Raw genomic sequence first — 14,671 nt, forward strand, 5'->3', positions numbered from 1 at the left:
TCCCGGGGTATGTTACGGTGAGGGGTCGGTTCGCTTTTTGATTCCCTCCCCCACCGCAGCTTTTTCCTGGTAAGTTTAATTTTTGGCGCGACCATTTTTTGTTTTTGTTGCGGTATTTTTTTTAAGTCTTTTTAAATTTTGATTTTTCCCCCTTTTTTGCCCCCAAGGATGCCTCTGGTCACGCTGACGTTGCATGCGTTCATGGGCTTATCATGGACCTGGTACCCTAAACCCCGAGTCCAATCGAATTTGTGGTGAGGGAAGCATTACTCTGGAACATTGGCATTCGGGGGGGATGTCTAAAACCCAAATAGGGGGATTTTTTTTGTAGCCTTCGTTCTCTGCCCACTTATTTCTTTCGGGGATACTTCCCAATTAAAGTGTTTAGATTTTAGAAATCCAAGTAAAAACTGACCTCATTGGACATCAAAGAAACCGTAAACTTTGACATCAATGCGTCCGACGTTCAATGACGTCACTTTGACGTCAAAAGACGTACGCTTGCAATTGGGAATAAAATTTAATGAGGTCTTATGGAAAATAAAAATATCACTTCGCATTGCTGTGATAGGGTTATTGGGTCAAGTGTTTTGGGACACATTTTATGTTCCATCTAATGATCAAGAACAGAGGTCGGATACCAGCAAAGCGATAGCTTTGTCGTGAAGAGAATAGTTTGGACCGGGGGGTTAGCTTGGGTTTATTAACGGGGGCCTTTTTCCCGCGACCCCCAAGGGGGTGCGTTTTAAAATTTAAAAATCTTAAAAAACGGAAAATAACAATTTCCCGGGGGGACCCGGGCCCGGGCCCCGTTCGAACGAAAATTTGAACGGGACGGGGAAATTTCTGGGCCTTTTTAGCAAGAAACCGAGAGATTAATTACTCAACCGCAGGGGACTTTACGCAGTTTTTTCGAAGCCTGTTTTTCCGGGCCCGGGTTCGCCGCTAGCCCCCAAAGACAAGGGCCCCTACAAATCCCTCGAGAAGGAAACCCAAAACTTGATTGCCGTGTTAAAAAAACCAAAAAAAATTTGGACCGCGAAGAAAGAAATTTGGGGAGACAGGTCTCGGGGGTCGCGGTGAGGATTTAAAAAAAAATTTACTACTTTTTGGGCTTGAAGGTAACTAAATTTTTTTTCAAAATTTTGTATGTGTGTTTTTTACAAGGTAAAAAAAAGAGTTATGAATTTTTTCTCCAAAAATATTTTTCTAAAAAAAATATTTCAAAAGTTAGGACTGTCAAAAAATAAATAGTTTACAAGATATTTTATACTTAACATAATCTTACATAACTATTGAATATTTTGTAAAATATTTATTTTTCGATTATTTTACCTTAATACTTTTAATATGCAGCTGCTAGTTGCATATTACATACTTTTTCTAAACAACTATGTTTTTCTTTGTATCAATCGATTTCTCATTATTTTGTGAAAGTATTGAGAACCCAAATAACCAGTGTGACACACAAGTTGCTTTCCTGTTGCTAATAAAGATGTTAGCATCTTGCTACGCATCTATGTTGTCCATTGTGCTGTTGTTTGCTAGCATTTGATGTCGGAAATGAAACATGACAATAATGCTGACATAATGATAGCAACATATTTATATCTATTAGCAAATTGAAAACATTATATGCTAACTTTTTGTTAACAGTATGCTTATTCAATATGTCTCTTCTTTAGCAAAGCATTTGATTATGACAAAATGTTAACGTTATGCTAACTATCCTTAATCATTCAAACATTTAATTCATATTCTTAGCAAATAACCAACATCAATTGCTAGCATTTTATTTTTATACATGCTTGAGCATTCTTGGTTATCTGGGAAATTAAATTTTAATTAAAGTATTAAGAAAATTAAATATTTTTGACGAAAATTAAATATTTTAATAAGATTAAATGTTAACTTAAATATGAAATATCTTGTAAACTATTCACTTTTAACTATTTTACCCTTACCACTTTTTAAGTAGAATTTTACGAGGAATCGATTTATGTAAAAAAATATCGTGGTTTTATTTGAAATAATATAAATGATCTTCAAATGACTGAAAAATCGCCCTTGAGAAAAAATCAGTAACGTCAATTTCTTTTCTACTTTTATCTGAAACATTTTTCTCTAAAAACAATATTTTTAGAAATAAAAAATTGTAACGCTTTATTATGTCCAATCTGTATACGAAATGTGTTGCTTCATCATGCTTGATTTTTTCTAAATTTACTTATAACCGAATGAAATTGTAGGTGTCATACAGCAAGGAGCACAGATGCTGGAACGTTTGATATCCCACTCACGTTTTCGCGAGACTGTCCGGGAACGAGGAAGACTTTTGGGAGAACAAGGGTTTAGGGGTGTGCGACTGGCGGGTCTAGCAGGGCTTATGTACGCCGACATCTTCAGCCTCGACTTTCTACACAGCCGCTCGACGACTCCGACACGAAATTCAGATTGGAGCCGCACCCGGGAGTCGATCTGTCCCGGTATACGGACATGGTTCCAAGTACCGAGCTCGGTGGCGTCAACGGACCCGATTTGCTCGGTGCGGTTTACGCACCACGCGGGAATATTCAAGTGCACAGTCCGTATCTCGAGGTGTCTGCTTTCAATCCGCGGGCCAAGCAAGCCAGCAACAGCAGAAAGGCTGACAAACGATGGTGATTACTTTTTTTAATGAAATTAAATTAAATTTAATAAGGTAAATAAATTTAAAAAAAATTAAAGATAATTAAAAATAAATTAAATTTAACAAATAAAATAAATGAATCTTGAATGTTCTTTGAATCTTCATACACAAAAAAGTTTTTCGAAAATACGTAAACCGCTATCTTTCGCAGCGACACAAGTGGACTATTGACGTCGACGAAGCTGCGGAGGCGCGCGATGATGAGCGACAACAATTCCGAGGGACGCTGGCAGCCGTGGAAACGTCAGATCCGCCCGTATAGCGCGGAGAAGTTGGTGATCCCTCTACCGATCCCGCATCCGGCCCACATAGCGGTGACCATACACAACCGAGACTCGGGGGACCCCATAGCTCTCGACTCGGAATTATGCCAGAACATCCTGCGGGCGATCGAGGAGTCTCCCGGCGAGATGGCGATGGAGTGCGTGAACCGGTACCGGGGCGGCGGCGGCGGCGACTCCAGCTTCGACTCCGTCGCGTCGCAGTCGTCCGTCTCGATCGAAACCGGTCTGGATAAGGGGAACGAGACGACGCAGGAGACCGCGGTCGCCCACGAGAAGGAGAACAGCGAGACTTATCATTGGACTCTGTCGAATTGGGGTGGTGGTGGTGGCGGCGGTATGACGCGAAAGCGAAACAACTCCGGATCCATCAAGGTTGATCTAGCGTCCCCGAAGACGTCACCCTCGACACAGATACCACCAAGTGATGTTCAGCACGTACGGAACAACCGTCTAAATTTAATTCGCCATTATATACGTCGAACTAATATGGTTCTCTCGTCGTCGTCGTCGTGTTTATAAATGATTATATAGTAAGTCCTGTTTTGAATAATAATAACAGCTTTGCTGAATTTTGAAAACCAAGGTTAAAAATGTTTCTTACAAAAATTGTGAGATTTTGAAGACATCTTTCCAGGTAGCAAAATGATGTCATTTTAAAAACTCAAAATGACGTTATTCGATGTCATAATGACGTCACGACGTCAAAATGACGTCATTAATGTCAAAATTACCTGGGCTTGTTCTAAGCATAATTTTATTCCAGATAGAGGCATTTTTTTTAATTTTTGTCATTTTTTTTTTAATTTATAGTTTAATATAATTTTCTTACATAAATCGTAATATTTGGTGTATGAAATTGTTAGAATGGAATGTCGAGAAATATATAGTTTATGAGATATTTTATGCTTTTTTATTCTGATATATTTTGAGAAAAATATTAAAGTTTTGGTTTTCGAAAATAGCAACACCTTGTATGTAAAATAGGACATTCTGTATAAAGATAAAAGAGAAAAAAGGAGCTGCAACTATAAATTTGAACCCAATCTTAGAGAACAGCCTTATTGCCATCCAAAATGATATCCAATATTAAAGTCGCATTATTCACTTACAAGTTAAAAGCAATGCAAATTCTTAATCAGTATAACCAAAACATTTATTGAAAAATTTTAATCGAATCAAAAACGTAAATTTGAGATATATTTAAAAGAAAAAGTATCTTCCAAGAGAGAACATTATGATGGATCAATTATCATATAAGTATGTACTGTCGAGTAATATCTAGTGAATTTCAATTAATTACATTGCGTTAAAATGTCATCTTTCGCGAATTTTCGTTACATACAAATTTTGTTTAAACTTCTCATATTACACGTAAATGTTGTGTCAAATTTAATTATTGACATTTTTGGTTTTTTTTCCTTTTTTTAGACTGTATTTGCTTATTATATTATCGGCACTTGGATTTAATATATGTTTTTAATATAAGTGGATTCATCGGTTAATAAAAATGATGAATCACAAAGTGATGAATGTAAGATTGAAAAATTTTTTATTAAAAAAATTATTTAAAATTTGAGAAAAGAATTACAGAGAAGAGAGAAAAAAGTAAAAAGTATCCCAGATTTTAGTGCAACAGATAAGACTAGCAAGCCTCTCTTTAATTTATATTAAATAAATACATTCGTATTGAGATATACTGTATATAGATAGTCAATTGTATAATAAATTTGTTAATGTAATATTATTATACTCTGAATATACATTTTCGTTACGGATATGCTGACTGGCTATTCGCCGATAAAGATATATGCTTACAATTGTATACTCTCATTTAATATTATACAATGAATATAGAATTCTATGTGCTGCGTGATAATATTTTACTCAAGCCGATTGTGTGAAAAAATCGAAACTTCCATATGAAATATAGTAATGGATATATATATATATATATATATATATATTATATATATATATATTACCGATTACATTTTTATGTTTAATTTAACAAATGTACAGAGCATAAATTGAATCATATGTAATTGTAATTCTCGTATAATTTATTTAATTCGGAGACGAAAAATTGCGCTCTTCTAACATGTGTCTAATATATTTCGCAAAAATATTTTAATGTCGTGCGTTCAAGCCTCTCAATGTATACATTTTATTTTTACTAATAAAATTACAATAGATGTTATATATCCTCCGACATTATGAATCGAGATAAACTTTAAACGGTAGCGTGCGTTATTGTGAATTAAAAAAAACGGCGCATTAAAAAAGTAAATGTATTACGATTCTGTAGATATGGGGCGAAATACGTAGCGAGTTCCGGTGCATTAACGACGATGCTAATTAACACCAATAGTGAAACTATTTAAACTCAATAAAACTTACTGTAATACACATAAAGTGCATTCCCAATTTTGATTAGATTTAAATGAATCTTAGATCTATTCAAGCCCCACCTAAGCAGATAATCGACAGATAATCGAGAATATCTTCCCAAGAGAATCCCTCTCTAATTTAGCTGTTCAGAACAGATATAAAACTATTGATCTCAGGCATGTTTGCGATAAAATTATATAAGTTTGAAATTTTTATTGATAATTAATTTAAAAAAATTTAATTTAATAAAAATTAAAAAAGACGCACACCGCAAATACATATATGATGAAGTCAAAATCCTATAAGAGCCAGAGAATTAAGATTAGCCCCAATTGTCAAATAATTTGCATGATTATAGCTCATAAATGATTTAACAGGCTTATATTAAACGTAACAATGATTCAATTAATTTGCGAAATTCAAAGATTTAAAGGAGTTCAAATTTGAAGATAGCAATCTCTAAAATATAAAAAATGTTCGATATTAGTATATAAACGTTTCTTGTTATGCCTTTTTTATTGTTTTTTTTATTACTGTAAGATGACATTTTTAATGTTTATACGAGTCAAATATTTAATTTTATGTAAATACAGCTATCGCAAAACTTCTGAGATAATATTCGGTTTATAGATCGATTACAAAAATATAAATAAAAATCAAAACAGTTTATCAACGATTTCGTTTTTTTTTTTTGTGTGACCGCTAAAGTATTACAAAATATCGCAAGGAAGAACTTCTGGAAATATTATATAGAAATTCTTCAGACAGTTAGAAGCAACGTTATTGGAGTAATTTTGAGATCATCTCTAAAAAACCACGTAAGCTTCATTATTTCTTGAATCTTGAACAAAAATTATATATTATTCTATTTTCTTGCGCGCTTTTTTGACAATTTTTTTTTCAATAGCTTGACACAAGTGCAACTAGCACTTGACTTTGCTTATTGGTATTGTGAAATGTAAGCAGTGCCGGTCCTGGTGCTTGGCCGCCCCTGTGCAGACCCATTTTTCGCCGCCCCTTTATTCCGTAAAAATTTGGGACAATTCAAAAATATTCGTACATATATAGAATAAATGAATAATTTCATTTGTAAAATATGTATTGTGTATTTTATTTTAATTTTTATTTTAAAAGGAAATGACAAACAAATTGTTAATGATACATATCTTTTAAAACATTCTAAAAGTAAATAACAAAATTTACTGGTAACGTTTTTTAAATTAACTCTTCGGGGCTTTAGAACCAAATTCGTCTATTATTTTTGACAAGTCTATACTTTCGATTTTTCATGTTCTATAGAAATAAGTGCAAGACTGCTTAGTTTTTCCTGGGACAATCGTAGATCGGAGATAATTTTAATTATTTTAAGTTCGAGAAACTTCTTTCGCCAGCCCAAACGGAAACTGGCAGTGTTAAAAAAATTCCCCAATGCAATAGTAAGTTTTGGGGAAACAAGAAAAACAAATCAGCATCTACGATTCTTTGAAAAACTTGAAAGGGATTGTTCGTAACGAGCGTCAGGAAAAATTCCCGGTACGACTTTATTTCATGATATAACTGAATACCATAAAAATCCCTTTTTAACCCCATTATTTTCATTTGTTTGGGAATTTTACATCCAAATCCATACATGATTTCATTAAGGCGTCATTATCCTTTTTTTTGAAATCATATAAAGCTAAACAGAGATTAAACATTCATTTATTAATTAAAACCTTTGATCAAGAGAATTGCTTAGTGGATCTAAAATGAGAAATAAAAATGTATTTTAAAGCGTTTTTTTAGGATCTACAACCGAATCAGTTTTGCTTTCGTTGAAAAATTGACGGGGGCTTTTTTTATGGCGAATTATAGGAAATTCGGTGTACGTTAATTTTTCAGTTCTGTAACGGCATTACTAATGAACGTATTAAATATTCATCGTTTTTTTTTTTTAATAATGTAATTTTTGAGTTTTTGAAAAGCATGAACACATTCGGCTAAGCTTATTTTTGGTTTTGAAGCTTTTTACTAACAATATCTATTTTTGAAAGCAAATCGTGCCAAATAATTATAGAACATATAATTTAAAAGAAGATATTTTTTGTGCCAATGAATGAGCCATATTTTTTGTTTTTACGTCTCGAGTTGGATCATTCGTTAATTCATTTAAAACTGTCAATGATGTTCTTTAGATTAAGGCGTAATGGTCTTATAGCTTTAATTGTTTTCCCATCTTGGTCTCACAAAGACTTTAAGTGTTAAATTGAAATGTGTTTCTTTAAAAGATCCCATCGATATGTGGAAGCAGAAAAAAAAGTTATATATTTCCCTGAAAATTTTCAAAAAAATCAATATTTCCCCCGCTACTATTTGCTGCATCACTTAGGGACCAAATTCAAAGTATAGCATTAAAAGGGAAAAAAAGAGTGCTTTTGGATGATGTCTAAGATGCGCTTTTGAAGGCCAATATTTTACCTCTCATATTGGATCCGTTGTCGTAACCTTGTCCTCTAATATTTTGAAATCTAACCATAATTTGAAAATTTTTTCTAATAGGAAGTTATACAATCCTTCACCAGTAGTATCTGTGACAGGATAAAAATCCAAAAAAACTCGTGTATGTCAACTTCTTATTTGACATTTTTATATTTACACACCTTACAATAAATGTAATTTGTTCGGTATGGCTAACATCGGTTTTACAGTCAAGTATAATAGAAAAATATTTAAAAGATTGCAAAATCCGCATTATTCTTTTTAATACCCCCAGCTAATAAGTGTATATTTCGTTTGGAAATTTTCCTAAGTAATGTGGCATATGAGTTTTAAGTTCTTTTGATTTTTTAAACATTATTTAAGTGATCTAACATAACAGAATCGAATTAGCAATCATCTCAACAGCCTTAAAAATTACCATTATTTCGTTCGTAACTTGCGAATTTGTTCCTCTAAAAGCCAGACATTGACCAGCTAAAATTTTACAATTGCAATCATTCTTTTAATTATAGCTCTCCAGCGCTCCTTTTCAATGTCAAATAAATTTTTTTCTACCTTGTCAATTGGCTTTTTTATCTAGTCGTAATTTAATTCACACCACTTCTTTACACATTGAATATGTTGATACTAGTTTCATGTTTATTGAAATATTCAGAACAATGCCGCCAATCAGAATATCCATCATTAATTATTTTTATGTTTTCTCTGCTAAATAATTACAAGGAAAAAAAGAAAACACGGTTTAATTTTATAGAATAAACAAGCCAATTTCTTTTAAATTTTTTTTCCGTTTTCCATAATTTTGTTAAAAATAAAATATTAAACTTTCTACCAGTTTTTTCATCTACAGGAAATTATAATTTTTATCTATAGAACAGGCCCTATTTCTATAATGTTTCGATACATTTGTTTGGTATGATTTAGGCCCAAATACCTGGGTCATTTAAATCTAACATAGATATGGAATCATCTTCATTTCCAAGAACTTCGTATTTTACTTGATCTTTAATTTCATCCTTTTCTGAGATGCTTTTTACGTCAGTATCCATTTTTCCATCGACATCCGTATCTGGTACTGTGTTTTCAGTTTTTAGGAACAGGAAAATAACATCAGCTGTTATTGGAACATTTTCGGGATTTTCAAATAATAAAACTGAGAAGAATTTCTTGATCAGATTCAAGAAATTTTTTTAGAGCTCCTTTTAATTGCTGCTGTTCGTTTGCTTTTTTTGCTCGCTTCTTTTGTAAAACGCTCCAGATTGTCTCTTGGTTTTTCTATCTGCCATTCTAATAACAAAATTATAATATTTATAAAAATATAAATATTGCGTGATTTGGAAAACAAATTTTAATTTATCATTACTTACTTTTGCTTATGTGTATCGATATTCACTATTCCACTTTTTGCTTCCACTGTATAAATATTAATATTCTCGCCCGATAGAAATGTCAAATTGCAGACGCAAACAGCAGAAGCTCGCGCTTTATGTATGTCGTGGACAGATTAGCACATACGCCAAGCGTGCGTTCTGTGTTTGCTGTTACAATTTGGCATCTCCGCTGTCGGGGAATTCTCGGCATCACTGCATTAAACAAAACATAATCGCTTGCCCCGTAATCAGTAATATAGACCCCTGCTGGAGACTTTATATATATTATTGATTAGAGAGAGAGAGAGGCAAATTGATGAGAGAGAATGCTCTTATTATAATTAAAGTATATATTTTTATTGGAATTATACTATATTTTATTGATATTTTTACACCTTATTGTTTTACAAATTGTGATTTTGTTTTTTAATTTTTGTAAAACATTAAGACTCCGAGGGCGGCCTTTCGGCCGCCCCTCTAAATCGGCCGCCCACGTGCGGGGCACGCGTTGCCCTCCGCTAGAACCGGCCCTGAATGTAAGCTTATTCGTTGAAATTTTTCCACATGATATGCCCCAAATTTTTAATTTCTGGATTGTAGTTTTTGTCATTTAAATGATGATTAATTTTTAAAACTTAAATTATTAAGACTTAACAAGAAGAGAGAGTAAAAAAAAGTTACAATACATATTAAATAAACTATACATCTACAAATTTAAATTTAAAAATTCTTTTTCAATTTTAAATTTAAGCATATATTTATTTATCGTACAAAAAACTCGCAAATTTTAAATTTCCACAAGTTTTAGGGCAGGTAAAATTAAATATATGTTAATTAAAAAATGTGTTTTCTTTAGTGTTCTATTTAGATAGTGTACATAGTGCATGTGTGTGTTGTGTGATTAAAATTAATTATCCACAATTTAAATAATAGGAGCAGTAGCTTTTCTTTTCATAATTAATCAATTTCTTTGCAGCATTGCATGTGATAATAATTTCTGGCATTGTTTCTAATATACTGGTAATGACACTCAACTTAGAGAAGTCAATAAATAAAATGAAAAAATTATCTGGAGCATATAATGGTTTTACAACTTCGTTGTACAAGGTATGCAAATCAATAATATTCATAATATCTTATACTATCAGCTTTGAGTATTCTAATTTGTCATTTTCATTTTGTTTACAGAATTTATCAGAACATACAGACACGAATATAAAATGTCTCCTTTTAATTTACACACAATATTACATGCACTTTCTAATAGCTCAGATGATTCCACAATGAATGAGCTAAGATCTGTTCTGGGTTATGATAATAAGGACAATTTTGATTTCGAATATTATTCTCTACTCTATTGGTTAACTGTAAGATAAAAGGCAAAAATAATAATAAAATGCTATAATTCTTCTGAGAAATGACACTTAAATCACATTTAAATGTATTTTAGCATAAGAAACGTAATCTCACATTGAATAAATAAATGCAGTAGTGGTTCCACAAGGATACTATCTAGATGAAAAGTCTATCGAAACATAGATGTTTTGGTATAGAACACTCCTTACAGAATTTGATTTCAAACTTACTAAATTTAAATATAAGATTTTTAACAAGGCTCTGTAATATAAATATCAACTTAACGTATAAGACGGGCAACAAGAGCCAAATCGCGGATGACAATGCGTTATCCTAACGAAACTAAATAATTTTTCGTTAGAATTAAATACCGGTGCACAAGGCACCAAATTTTTACTTGGACACGCCAGATTTTAAATATGAAATATCTCATATTTTGAGATTAATTTCAATACCCCTTTAACCCCCCTACGGAAAATAAATAAATGAAATTACTAAATTTAGTCCAGGTATGTTCATATATATGTGATTAACAATAAAATAGAAATTTTATTAAGCATTTTCAATATACTTTGTGTGAATAAATTTGGTATAGATACAAAAATTTTGTTGCAAAATAGTATGGTCTTTAAAAGCGAATGGGCAAAAACCGTTTGATGAAAAGATACAAAGCTACGTATCTTTCATATTTCAAAACAAAATCATATCTCGTCCCAACAATGTTTAAAAAAAGGACAACATCTTTATGGTGAAATTCCAGCTTGGCATACAAAATTTATCGAAATACCATATTTGGTTAATATATTATATTATTATTTGTAAACAAACTTCCAAGAATAAAAAATAATAAAATATATTAATGTTACAGAATGGTGAATTTGTAATGATAATATTACTACCAGATTTGGAGATAGAACTGAAGGATCTAGAAAACAATTTTAATTGGGAAACATTGGTAACTCAGGTGCATGAATGCAGATTTGCTACAATTTCAATTTGTATTTGCCTAAATTTAAAGTTAATATTACCAGGGATGTAAAAAGTGTCTGCTAAAGGTAAGCAATCCACATAGCAGAGTAACGTCATTTAACGTCAAAATAACATCATTTTGACGTTTATAAACGTTAAAATGATGTTATTTGACGTTTAATGACGTCAGTCTGCTATCTGGAAAGTATTAACGATATGTTTAAATTGATACAGAGAATGAATTAAGATAATTCTTTAAAAAATAAAATTACTTGCAGATGGGCTTGAACGCAACGTTCATGATAACGCGAATTTTACACGTCTCGGAAGAGTACCATCAGCAACACCTGAAAGCCTATTCTCAAAAGCAATATAAGAAAACTAAAAGCAGTATGTTACAACAAAATTTGCATAGAAATTACTCACACAGCACAAAATTCAACAGAAATTAAAAAATTAAAAATTTTAGCATCAAGACGCGGTGATGAGAGCAGCGCGCGCGTTCGATGATAACGTGAATTTACACCTCCTCTAGCAAAAATGCATTTAAAAGTGAACAGTGTGATTCACAAAAGTTGCATAGAGGTTCAAGAACATACAGAAGCCAAAGATAAACCAGGTAACATAAATTTATCAAGAGACACGGTAGTGTCTCGAGTCTCGCGCCTAGTTGAGGCAAAGCCGACTTCTCGCTTAAGAAGCGAGGCATACTACTGTGTATCTTACGTATAAATAACAGCAAAACTCTATGCAAATAAAAATAACATAATCATATTACAATAGAAAATTATTAATTGTAGTTGCTGAAATGACATCGGAAAGAATAACAATTTCACCAAGAAATTTTGTAATAGATCGTCCATTCATGTTCGCAGTCATGCATAAACCAACTAATCTTTCACTAATTTTAGGAAGCGTGCGTGAACTAAAGTCACAGCAGTATAAGTGTTATGCTAGGCTGAAGTCTCCAATAGTGAATAAGTTTAATGATGAATTATAAATTTTATTGTTTTATTATGGAGTTTATAATATACGGTCATGAACAGTAGATTTAATTTTTTAAAATTTTTTTATTTTTATATAGGGCGTATAGGGCAAACGTTTAGTAAATATATATTTTTTGAAAAATATACGCTTGTGCAAGATTGATCAATTATTTTTTTCCTTACAAATATATGAATTGCTCACACAGAATATTATTCGAATGGCTTATTTGCATTTAATGCATGGGTTGTAATCGATTAATACGCAATTGAAGCTATATTTAATGTCCGGCTATTTAAGCGTTTTCGATTGGGGTTTGCACTGGCTGCACTGAATGTCAGGCGCGTGTTCGATTGGTAGTGGCCAATGCGCACTTGGCTAGTGTTGCGTGTTCGTTTGAACGCACAACACTCGCATATGCGCACCAGTGCGCACTAAGTGGCACGAGAATTTTGAGGGTTTGCCAGTTCAGTGCACTGGATGCATGCAGCAGTATGGGCATTCTTTGAACGAAAATTCGACATAATGAGCAATTCGGAGTTTGGCTCTCTTATAATTTTTGGAGACATGTTTGGAATCTTCTTCTAGTTCAAGCGAGCAAGAAGAAATAATTACAACTCTTCGAACTAGAAGAATAATTCCAAAAAACTGTAATTATGTAGAATGTTTGAAAAATAGATAATGACACCTAAGTGTTATATCTTTTATATAACATCGAACCTATACCTTTTTTAATATAATTAATGTACTTAATGTAATAGCATTTTTATACTGAATAATAATAATTTTAAATTTGTCATACGTGATATTCTTTATCATCTTCTATATTTAATTACATATAATAAAAAACATTTCTTAACTGAACACAGATGTCGAGGTTACTTTTTCGTTTTTCCCGGAACTATCAACTCAAATGGCACTGAAATTTCGGCGTGTTCTTTTTCACCTGCACTATTCAGTGCTACCCATGGAACTTGTCCAGTGTTCTATGAACTGAGTGCGCACTGGTGCGCACTAACTTTTCCCAATCGAAAACGCTATAAGATGCGGAACTAGAAATGGAAAAAAAAGGTTATACAAAAACAGCAGACCAAATAAAAAAATTGCAATATATTTTCCACATCTATTTCTAAAACAAATGAATATAATAAACTGCTTTCACTGTAAAATCTGTTCCAAAATTCACTCAGTTTGAGAATCTATATGCTCAGTGTTTAATACGTCCCAGCTCACTATAGTTTGATTCGTATTAAAAAGGTGGTACGGTGTAAACATGGCCAAATCAACGTAATAGCGTTTTTCATTGGAAAATGAGTGCGCACTCAAGGGCGCACTAGTGGACCATGTGTTTCATTGGGAATTTCGTGGACACAATAGCGTCTTCCATTGGAAAAAAAACTCGCTGGCACTCAGTGCCCCTAGTTTTTAATTTTTTATGGGGATACACAAACGCCACCAGTTCAAATAGTTTTACAAATTTCAATGAAATAAAGACATTAGAACTCAGTTTTAACAAAAACGACGGCGCAGTGTTGAGAGGAAAGACTTTGAGGTTAATTAGCACAGCTGCCAGCTGCATTTATCTGGGTCTCTTTTTATTTTTTTATATATATTTTACAATGACGAGTGAAAAAACGATTTAAAAAACTATTTACTTAAAAATAAACTCATTAGAATCATATGTTTGTGAAGTGGACAAAAATACATACTACGATTGAAACGGGAAGTAAATTATTTTTTCACGATTAATGAGAATGTTTGTTGATTAAACACAATTCGTAGATTTAAAACTTTTTAATTACTATTACCTAATAAATTCAGCAAGAATATATTTTATAGAATCAATAACTATGCGGGGATTTTGTTCTTCAATTAGTAGAAAGAGAAAAAATAAAATTAAAGAAAGTATAGTTTCATTAGTCTTTCTTTTGATGATACAACATTTTAAGTACTTGAAGCTCATTAGTTTAATCAACAAAATATAAAATTTATATATTTTAAAATATTAAATACTATAATATATATAATATAATATTTAATATATATTATTTATATATATATAATATGTATATGTATAATATATATATAAATTTTTATAATATTATAAGATATTAAAATGCTTAACCTTTTTATTACAGTATTCCAGGGTTTTA

At 32.0% G+C, this 14,671-nt stretch overlaps 1 protein-coding gene and 1 pseudogene across 1 annotated transcript; both read left to right on the forward strand.

The window, feature by feature from the left end:
- Positions 1–168: 168 nt before the first annotated feature.
- Positions 169–3,621, forward strand: LOC146724163 (uncharacterized; annotated as a pseudogene).
- Positions 3,622–9,285: 5,664 nt separating this feature from the next.
- LOC114943550 (ovalbumin-related protein X-like) lies at positions 9,286–12,507 on the forward strand (the record flags this gene model as incomplete). The annotated part of the gene is given in 9 exon segments (XM_085480376.1): positions 9,286–9,361; positions 10,398–10,576; positions 10,660–10,669; positions 11,299–11,360; positions 11,434–11,544; positions 11,547–11,600; positions 11,813–11,924; positions 12,070–12,184; positions 12,318–12,507. Coding segments are annotated over 9 exon segments (909 nt in total), but the record flags the coding sequence as incomplete, so codon positions are not given.
- Between the last annotated feature and the right edge of the window lie 2,164 nt (positions 12,508–14,671).

The sequence above is a fragment of the Nylanderia fulva genome, unplaced genomic scaffold, assembly GCF_048542155.1.
Source record: "Nylanderia fulva isolate GAGA-0341 unplaced genomic scaffold, ASM4854215v1 Scaffold1458, whole genome shotgun sequence".
NCBI lineage: Eukaryota > Metazoa > Arthropoda > Insecta > Hymenoptera > Formicidae > Nylanderia > Nylanderia fulva.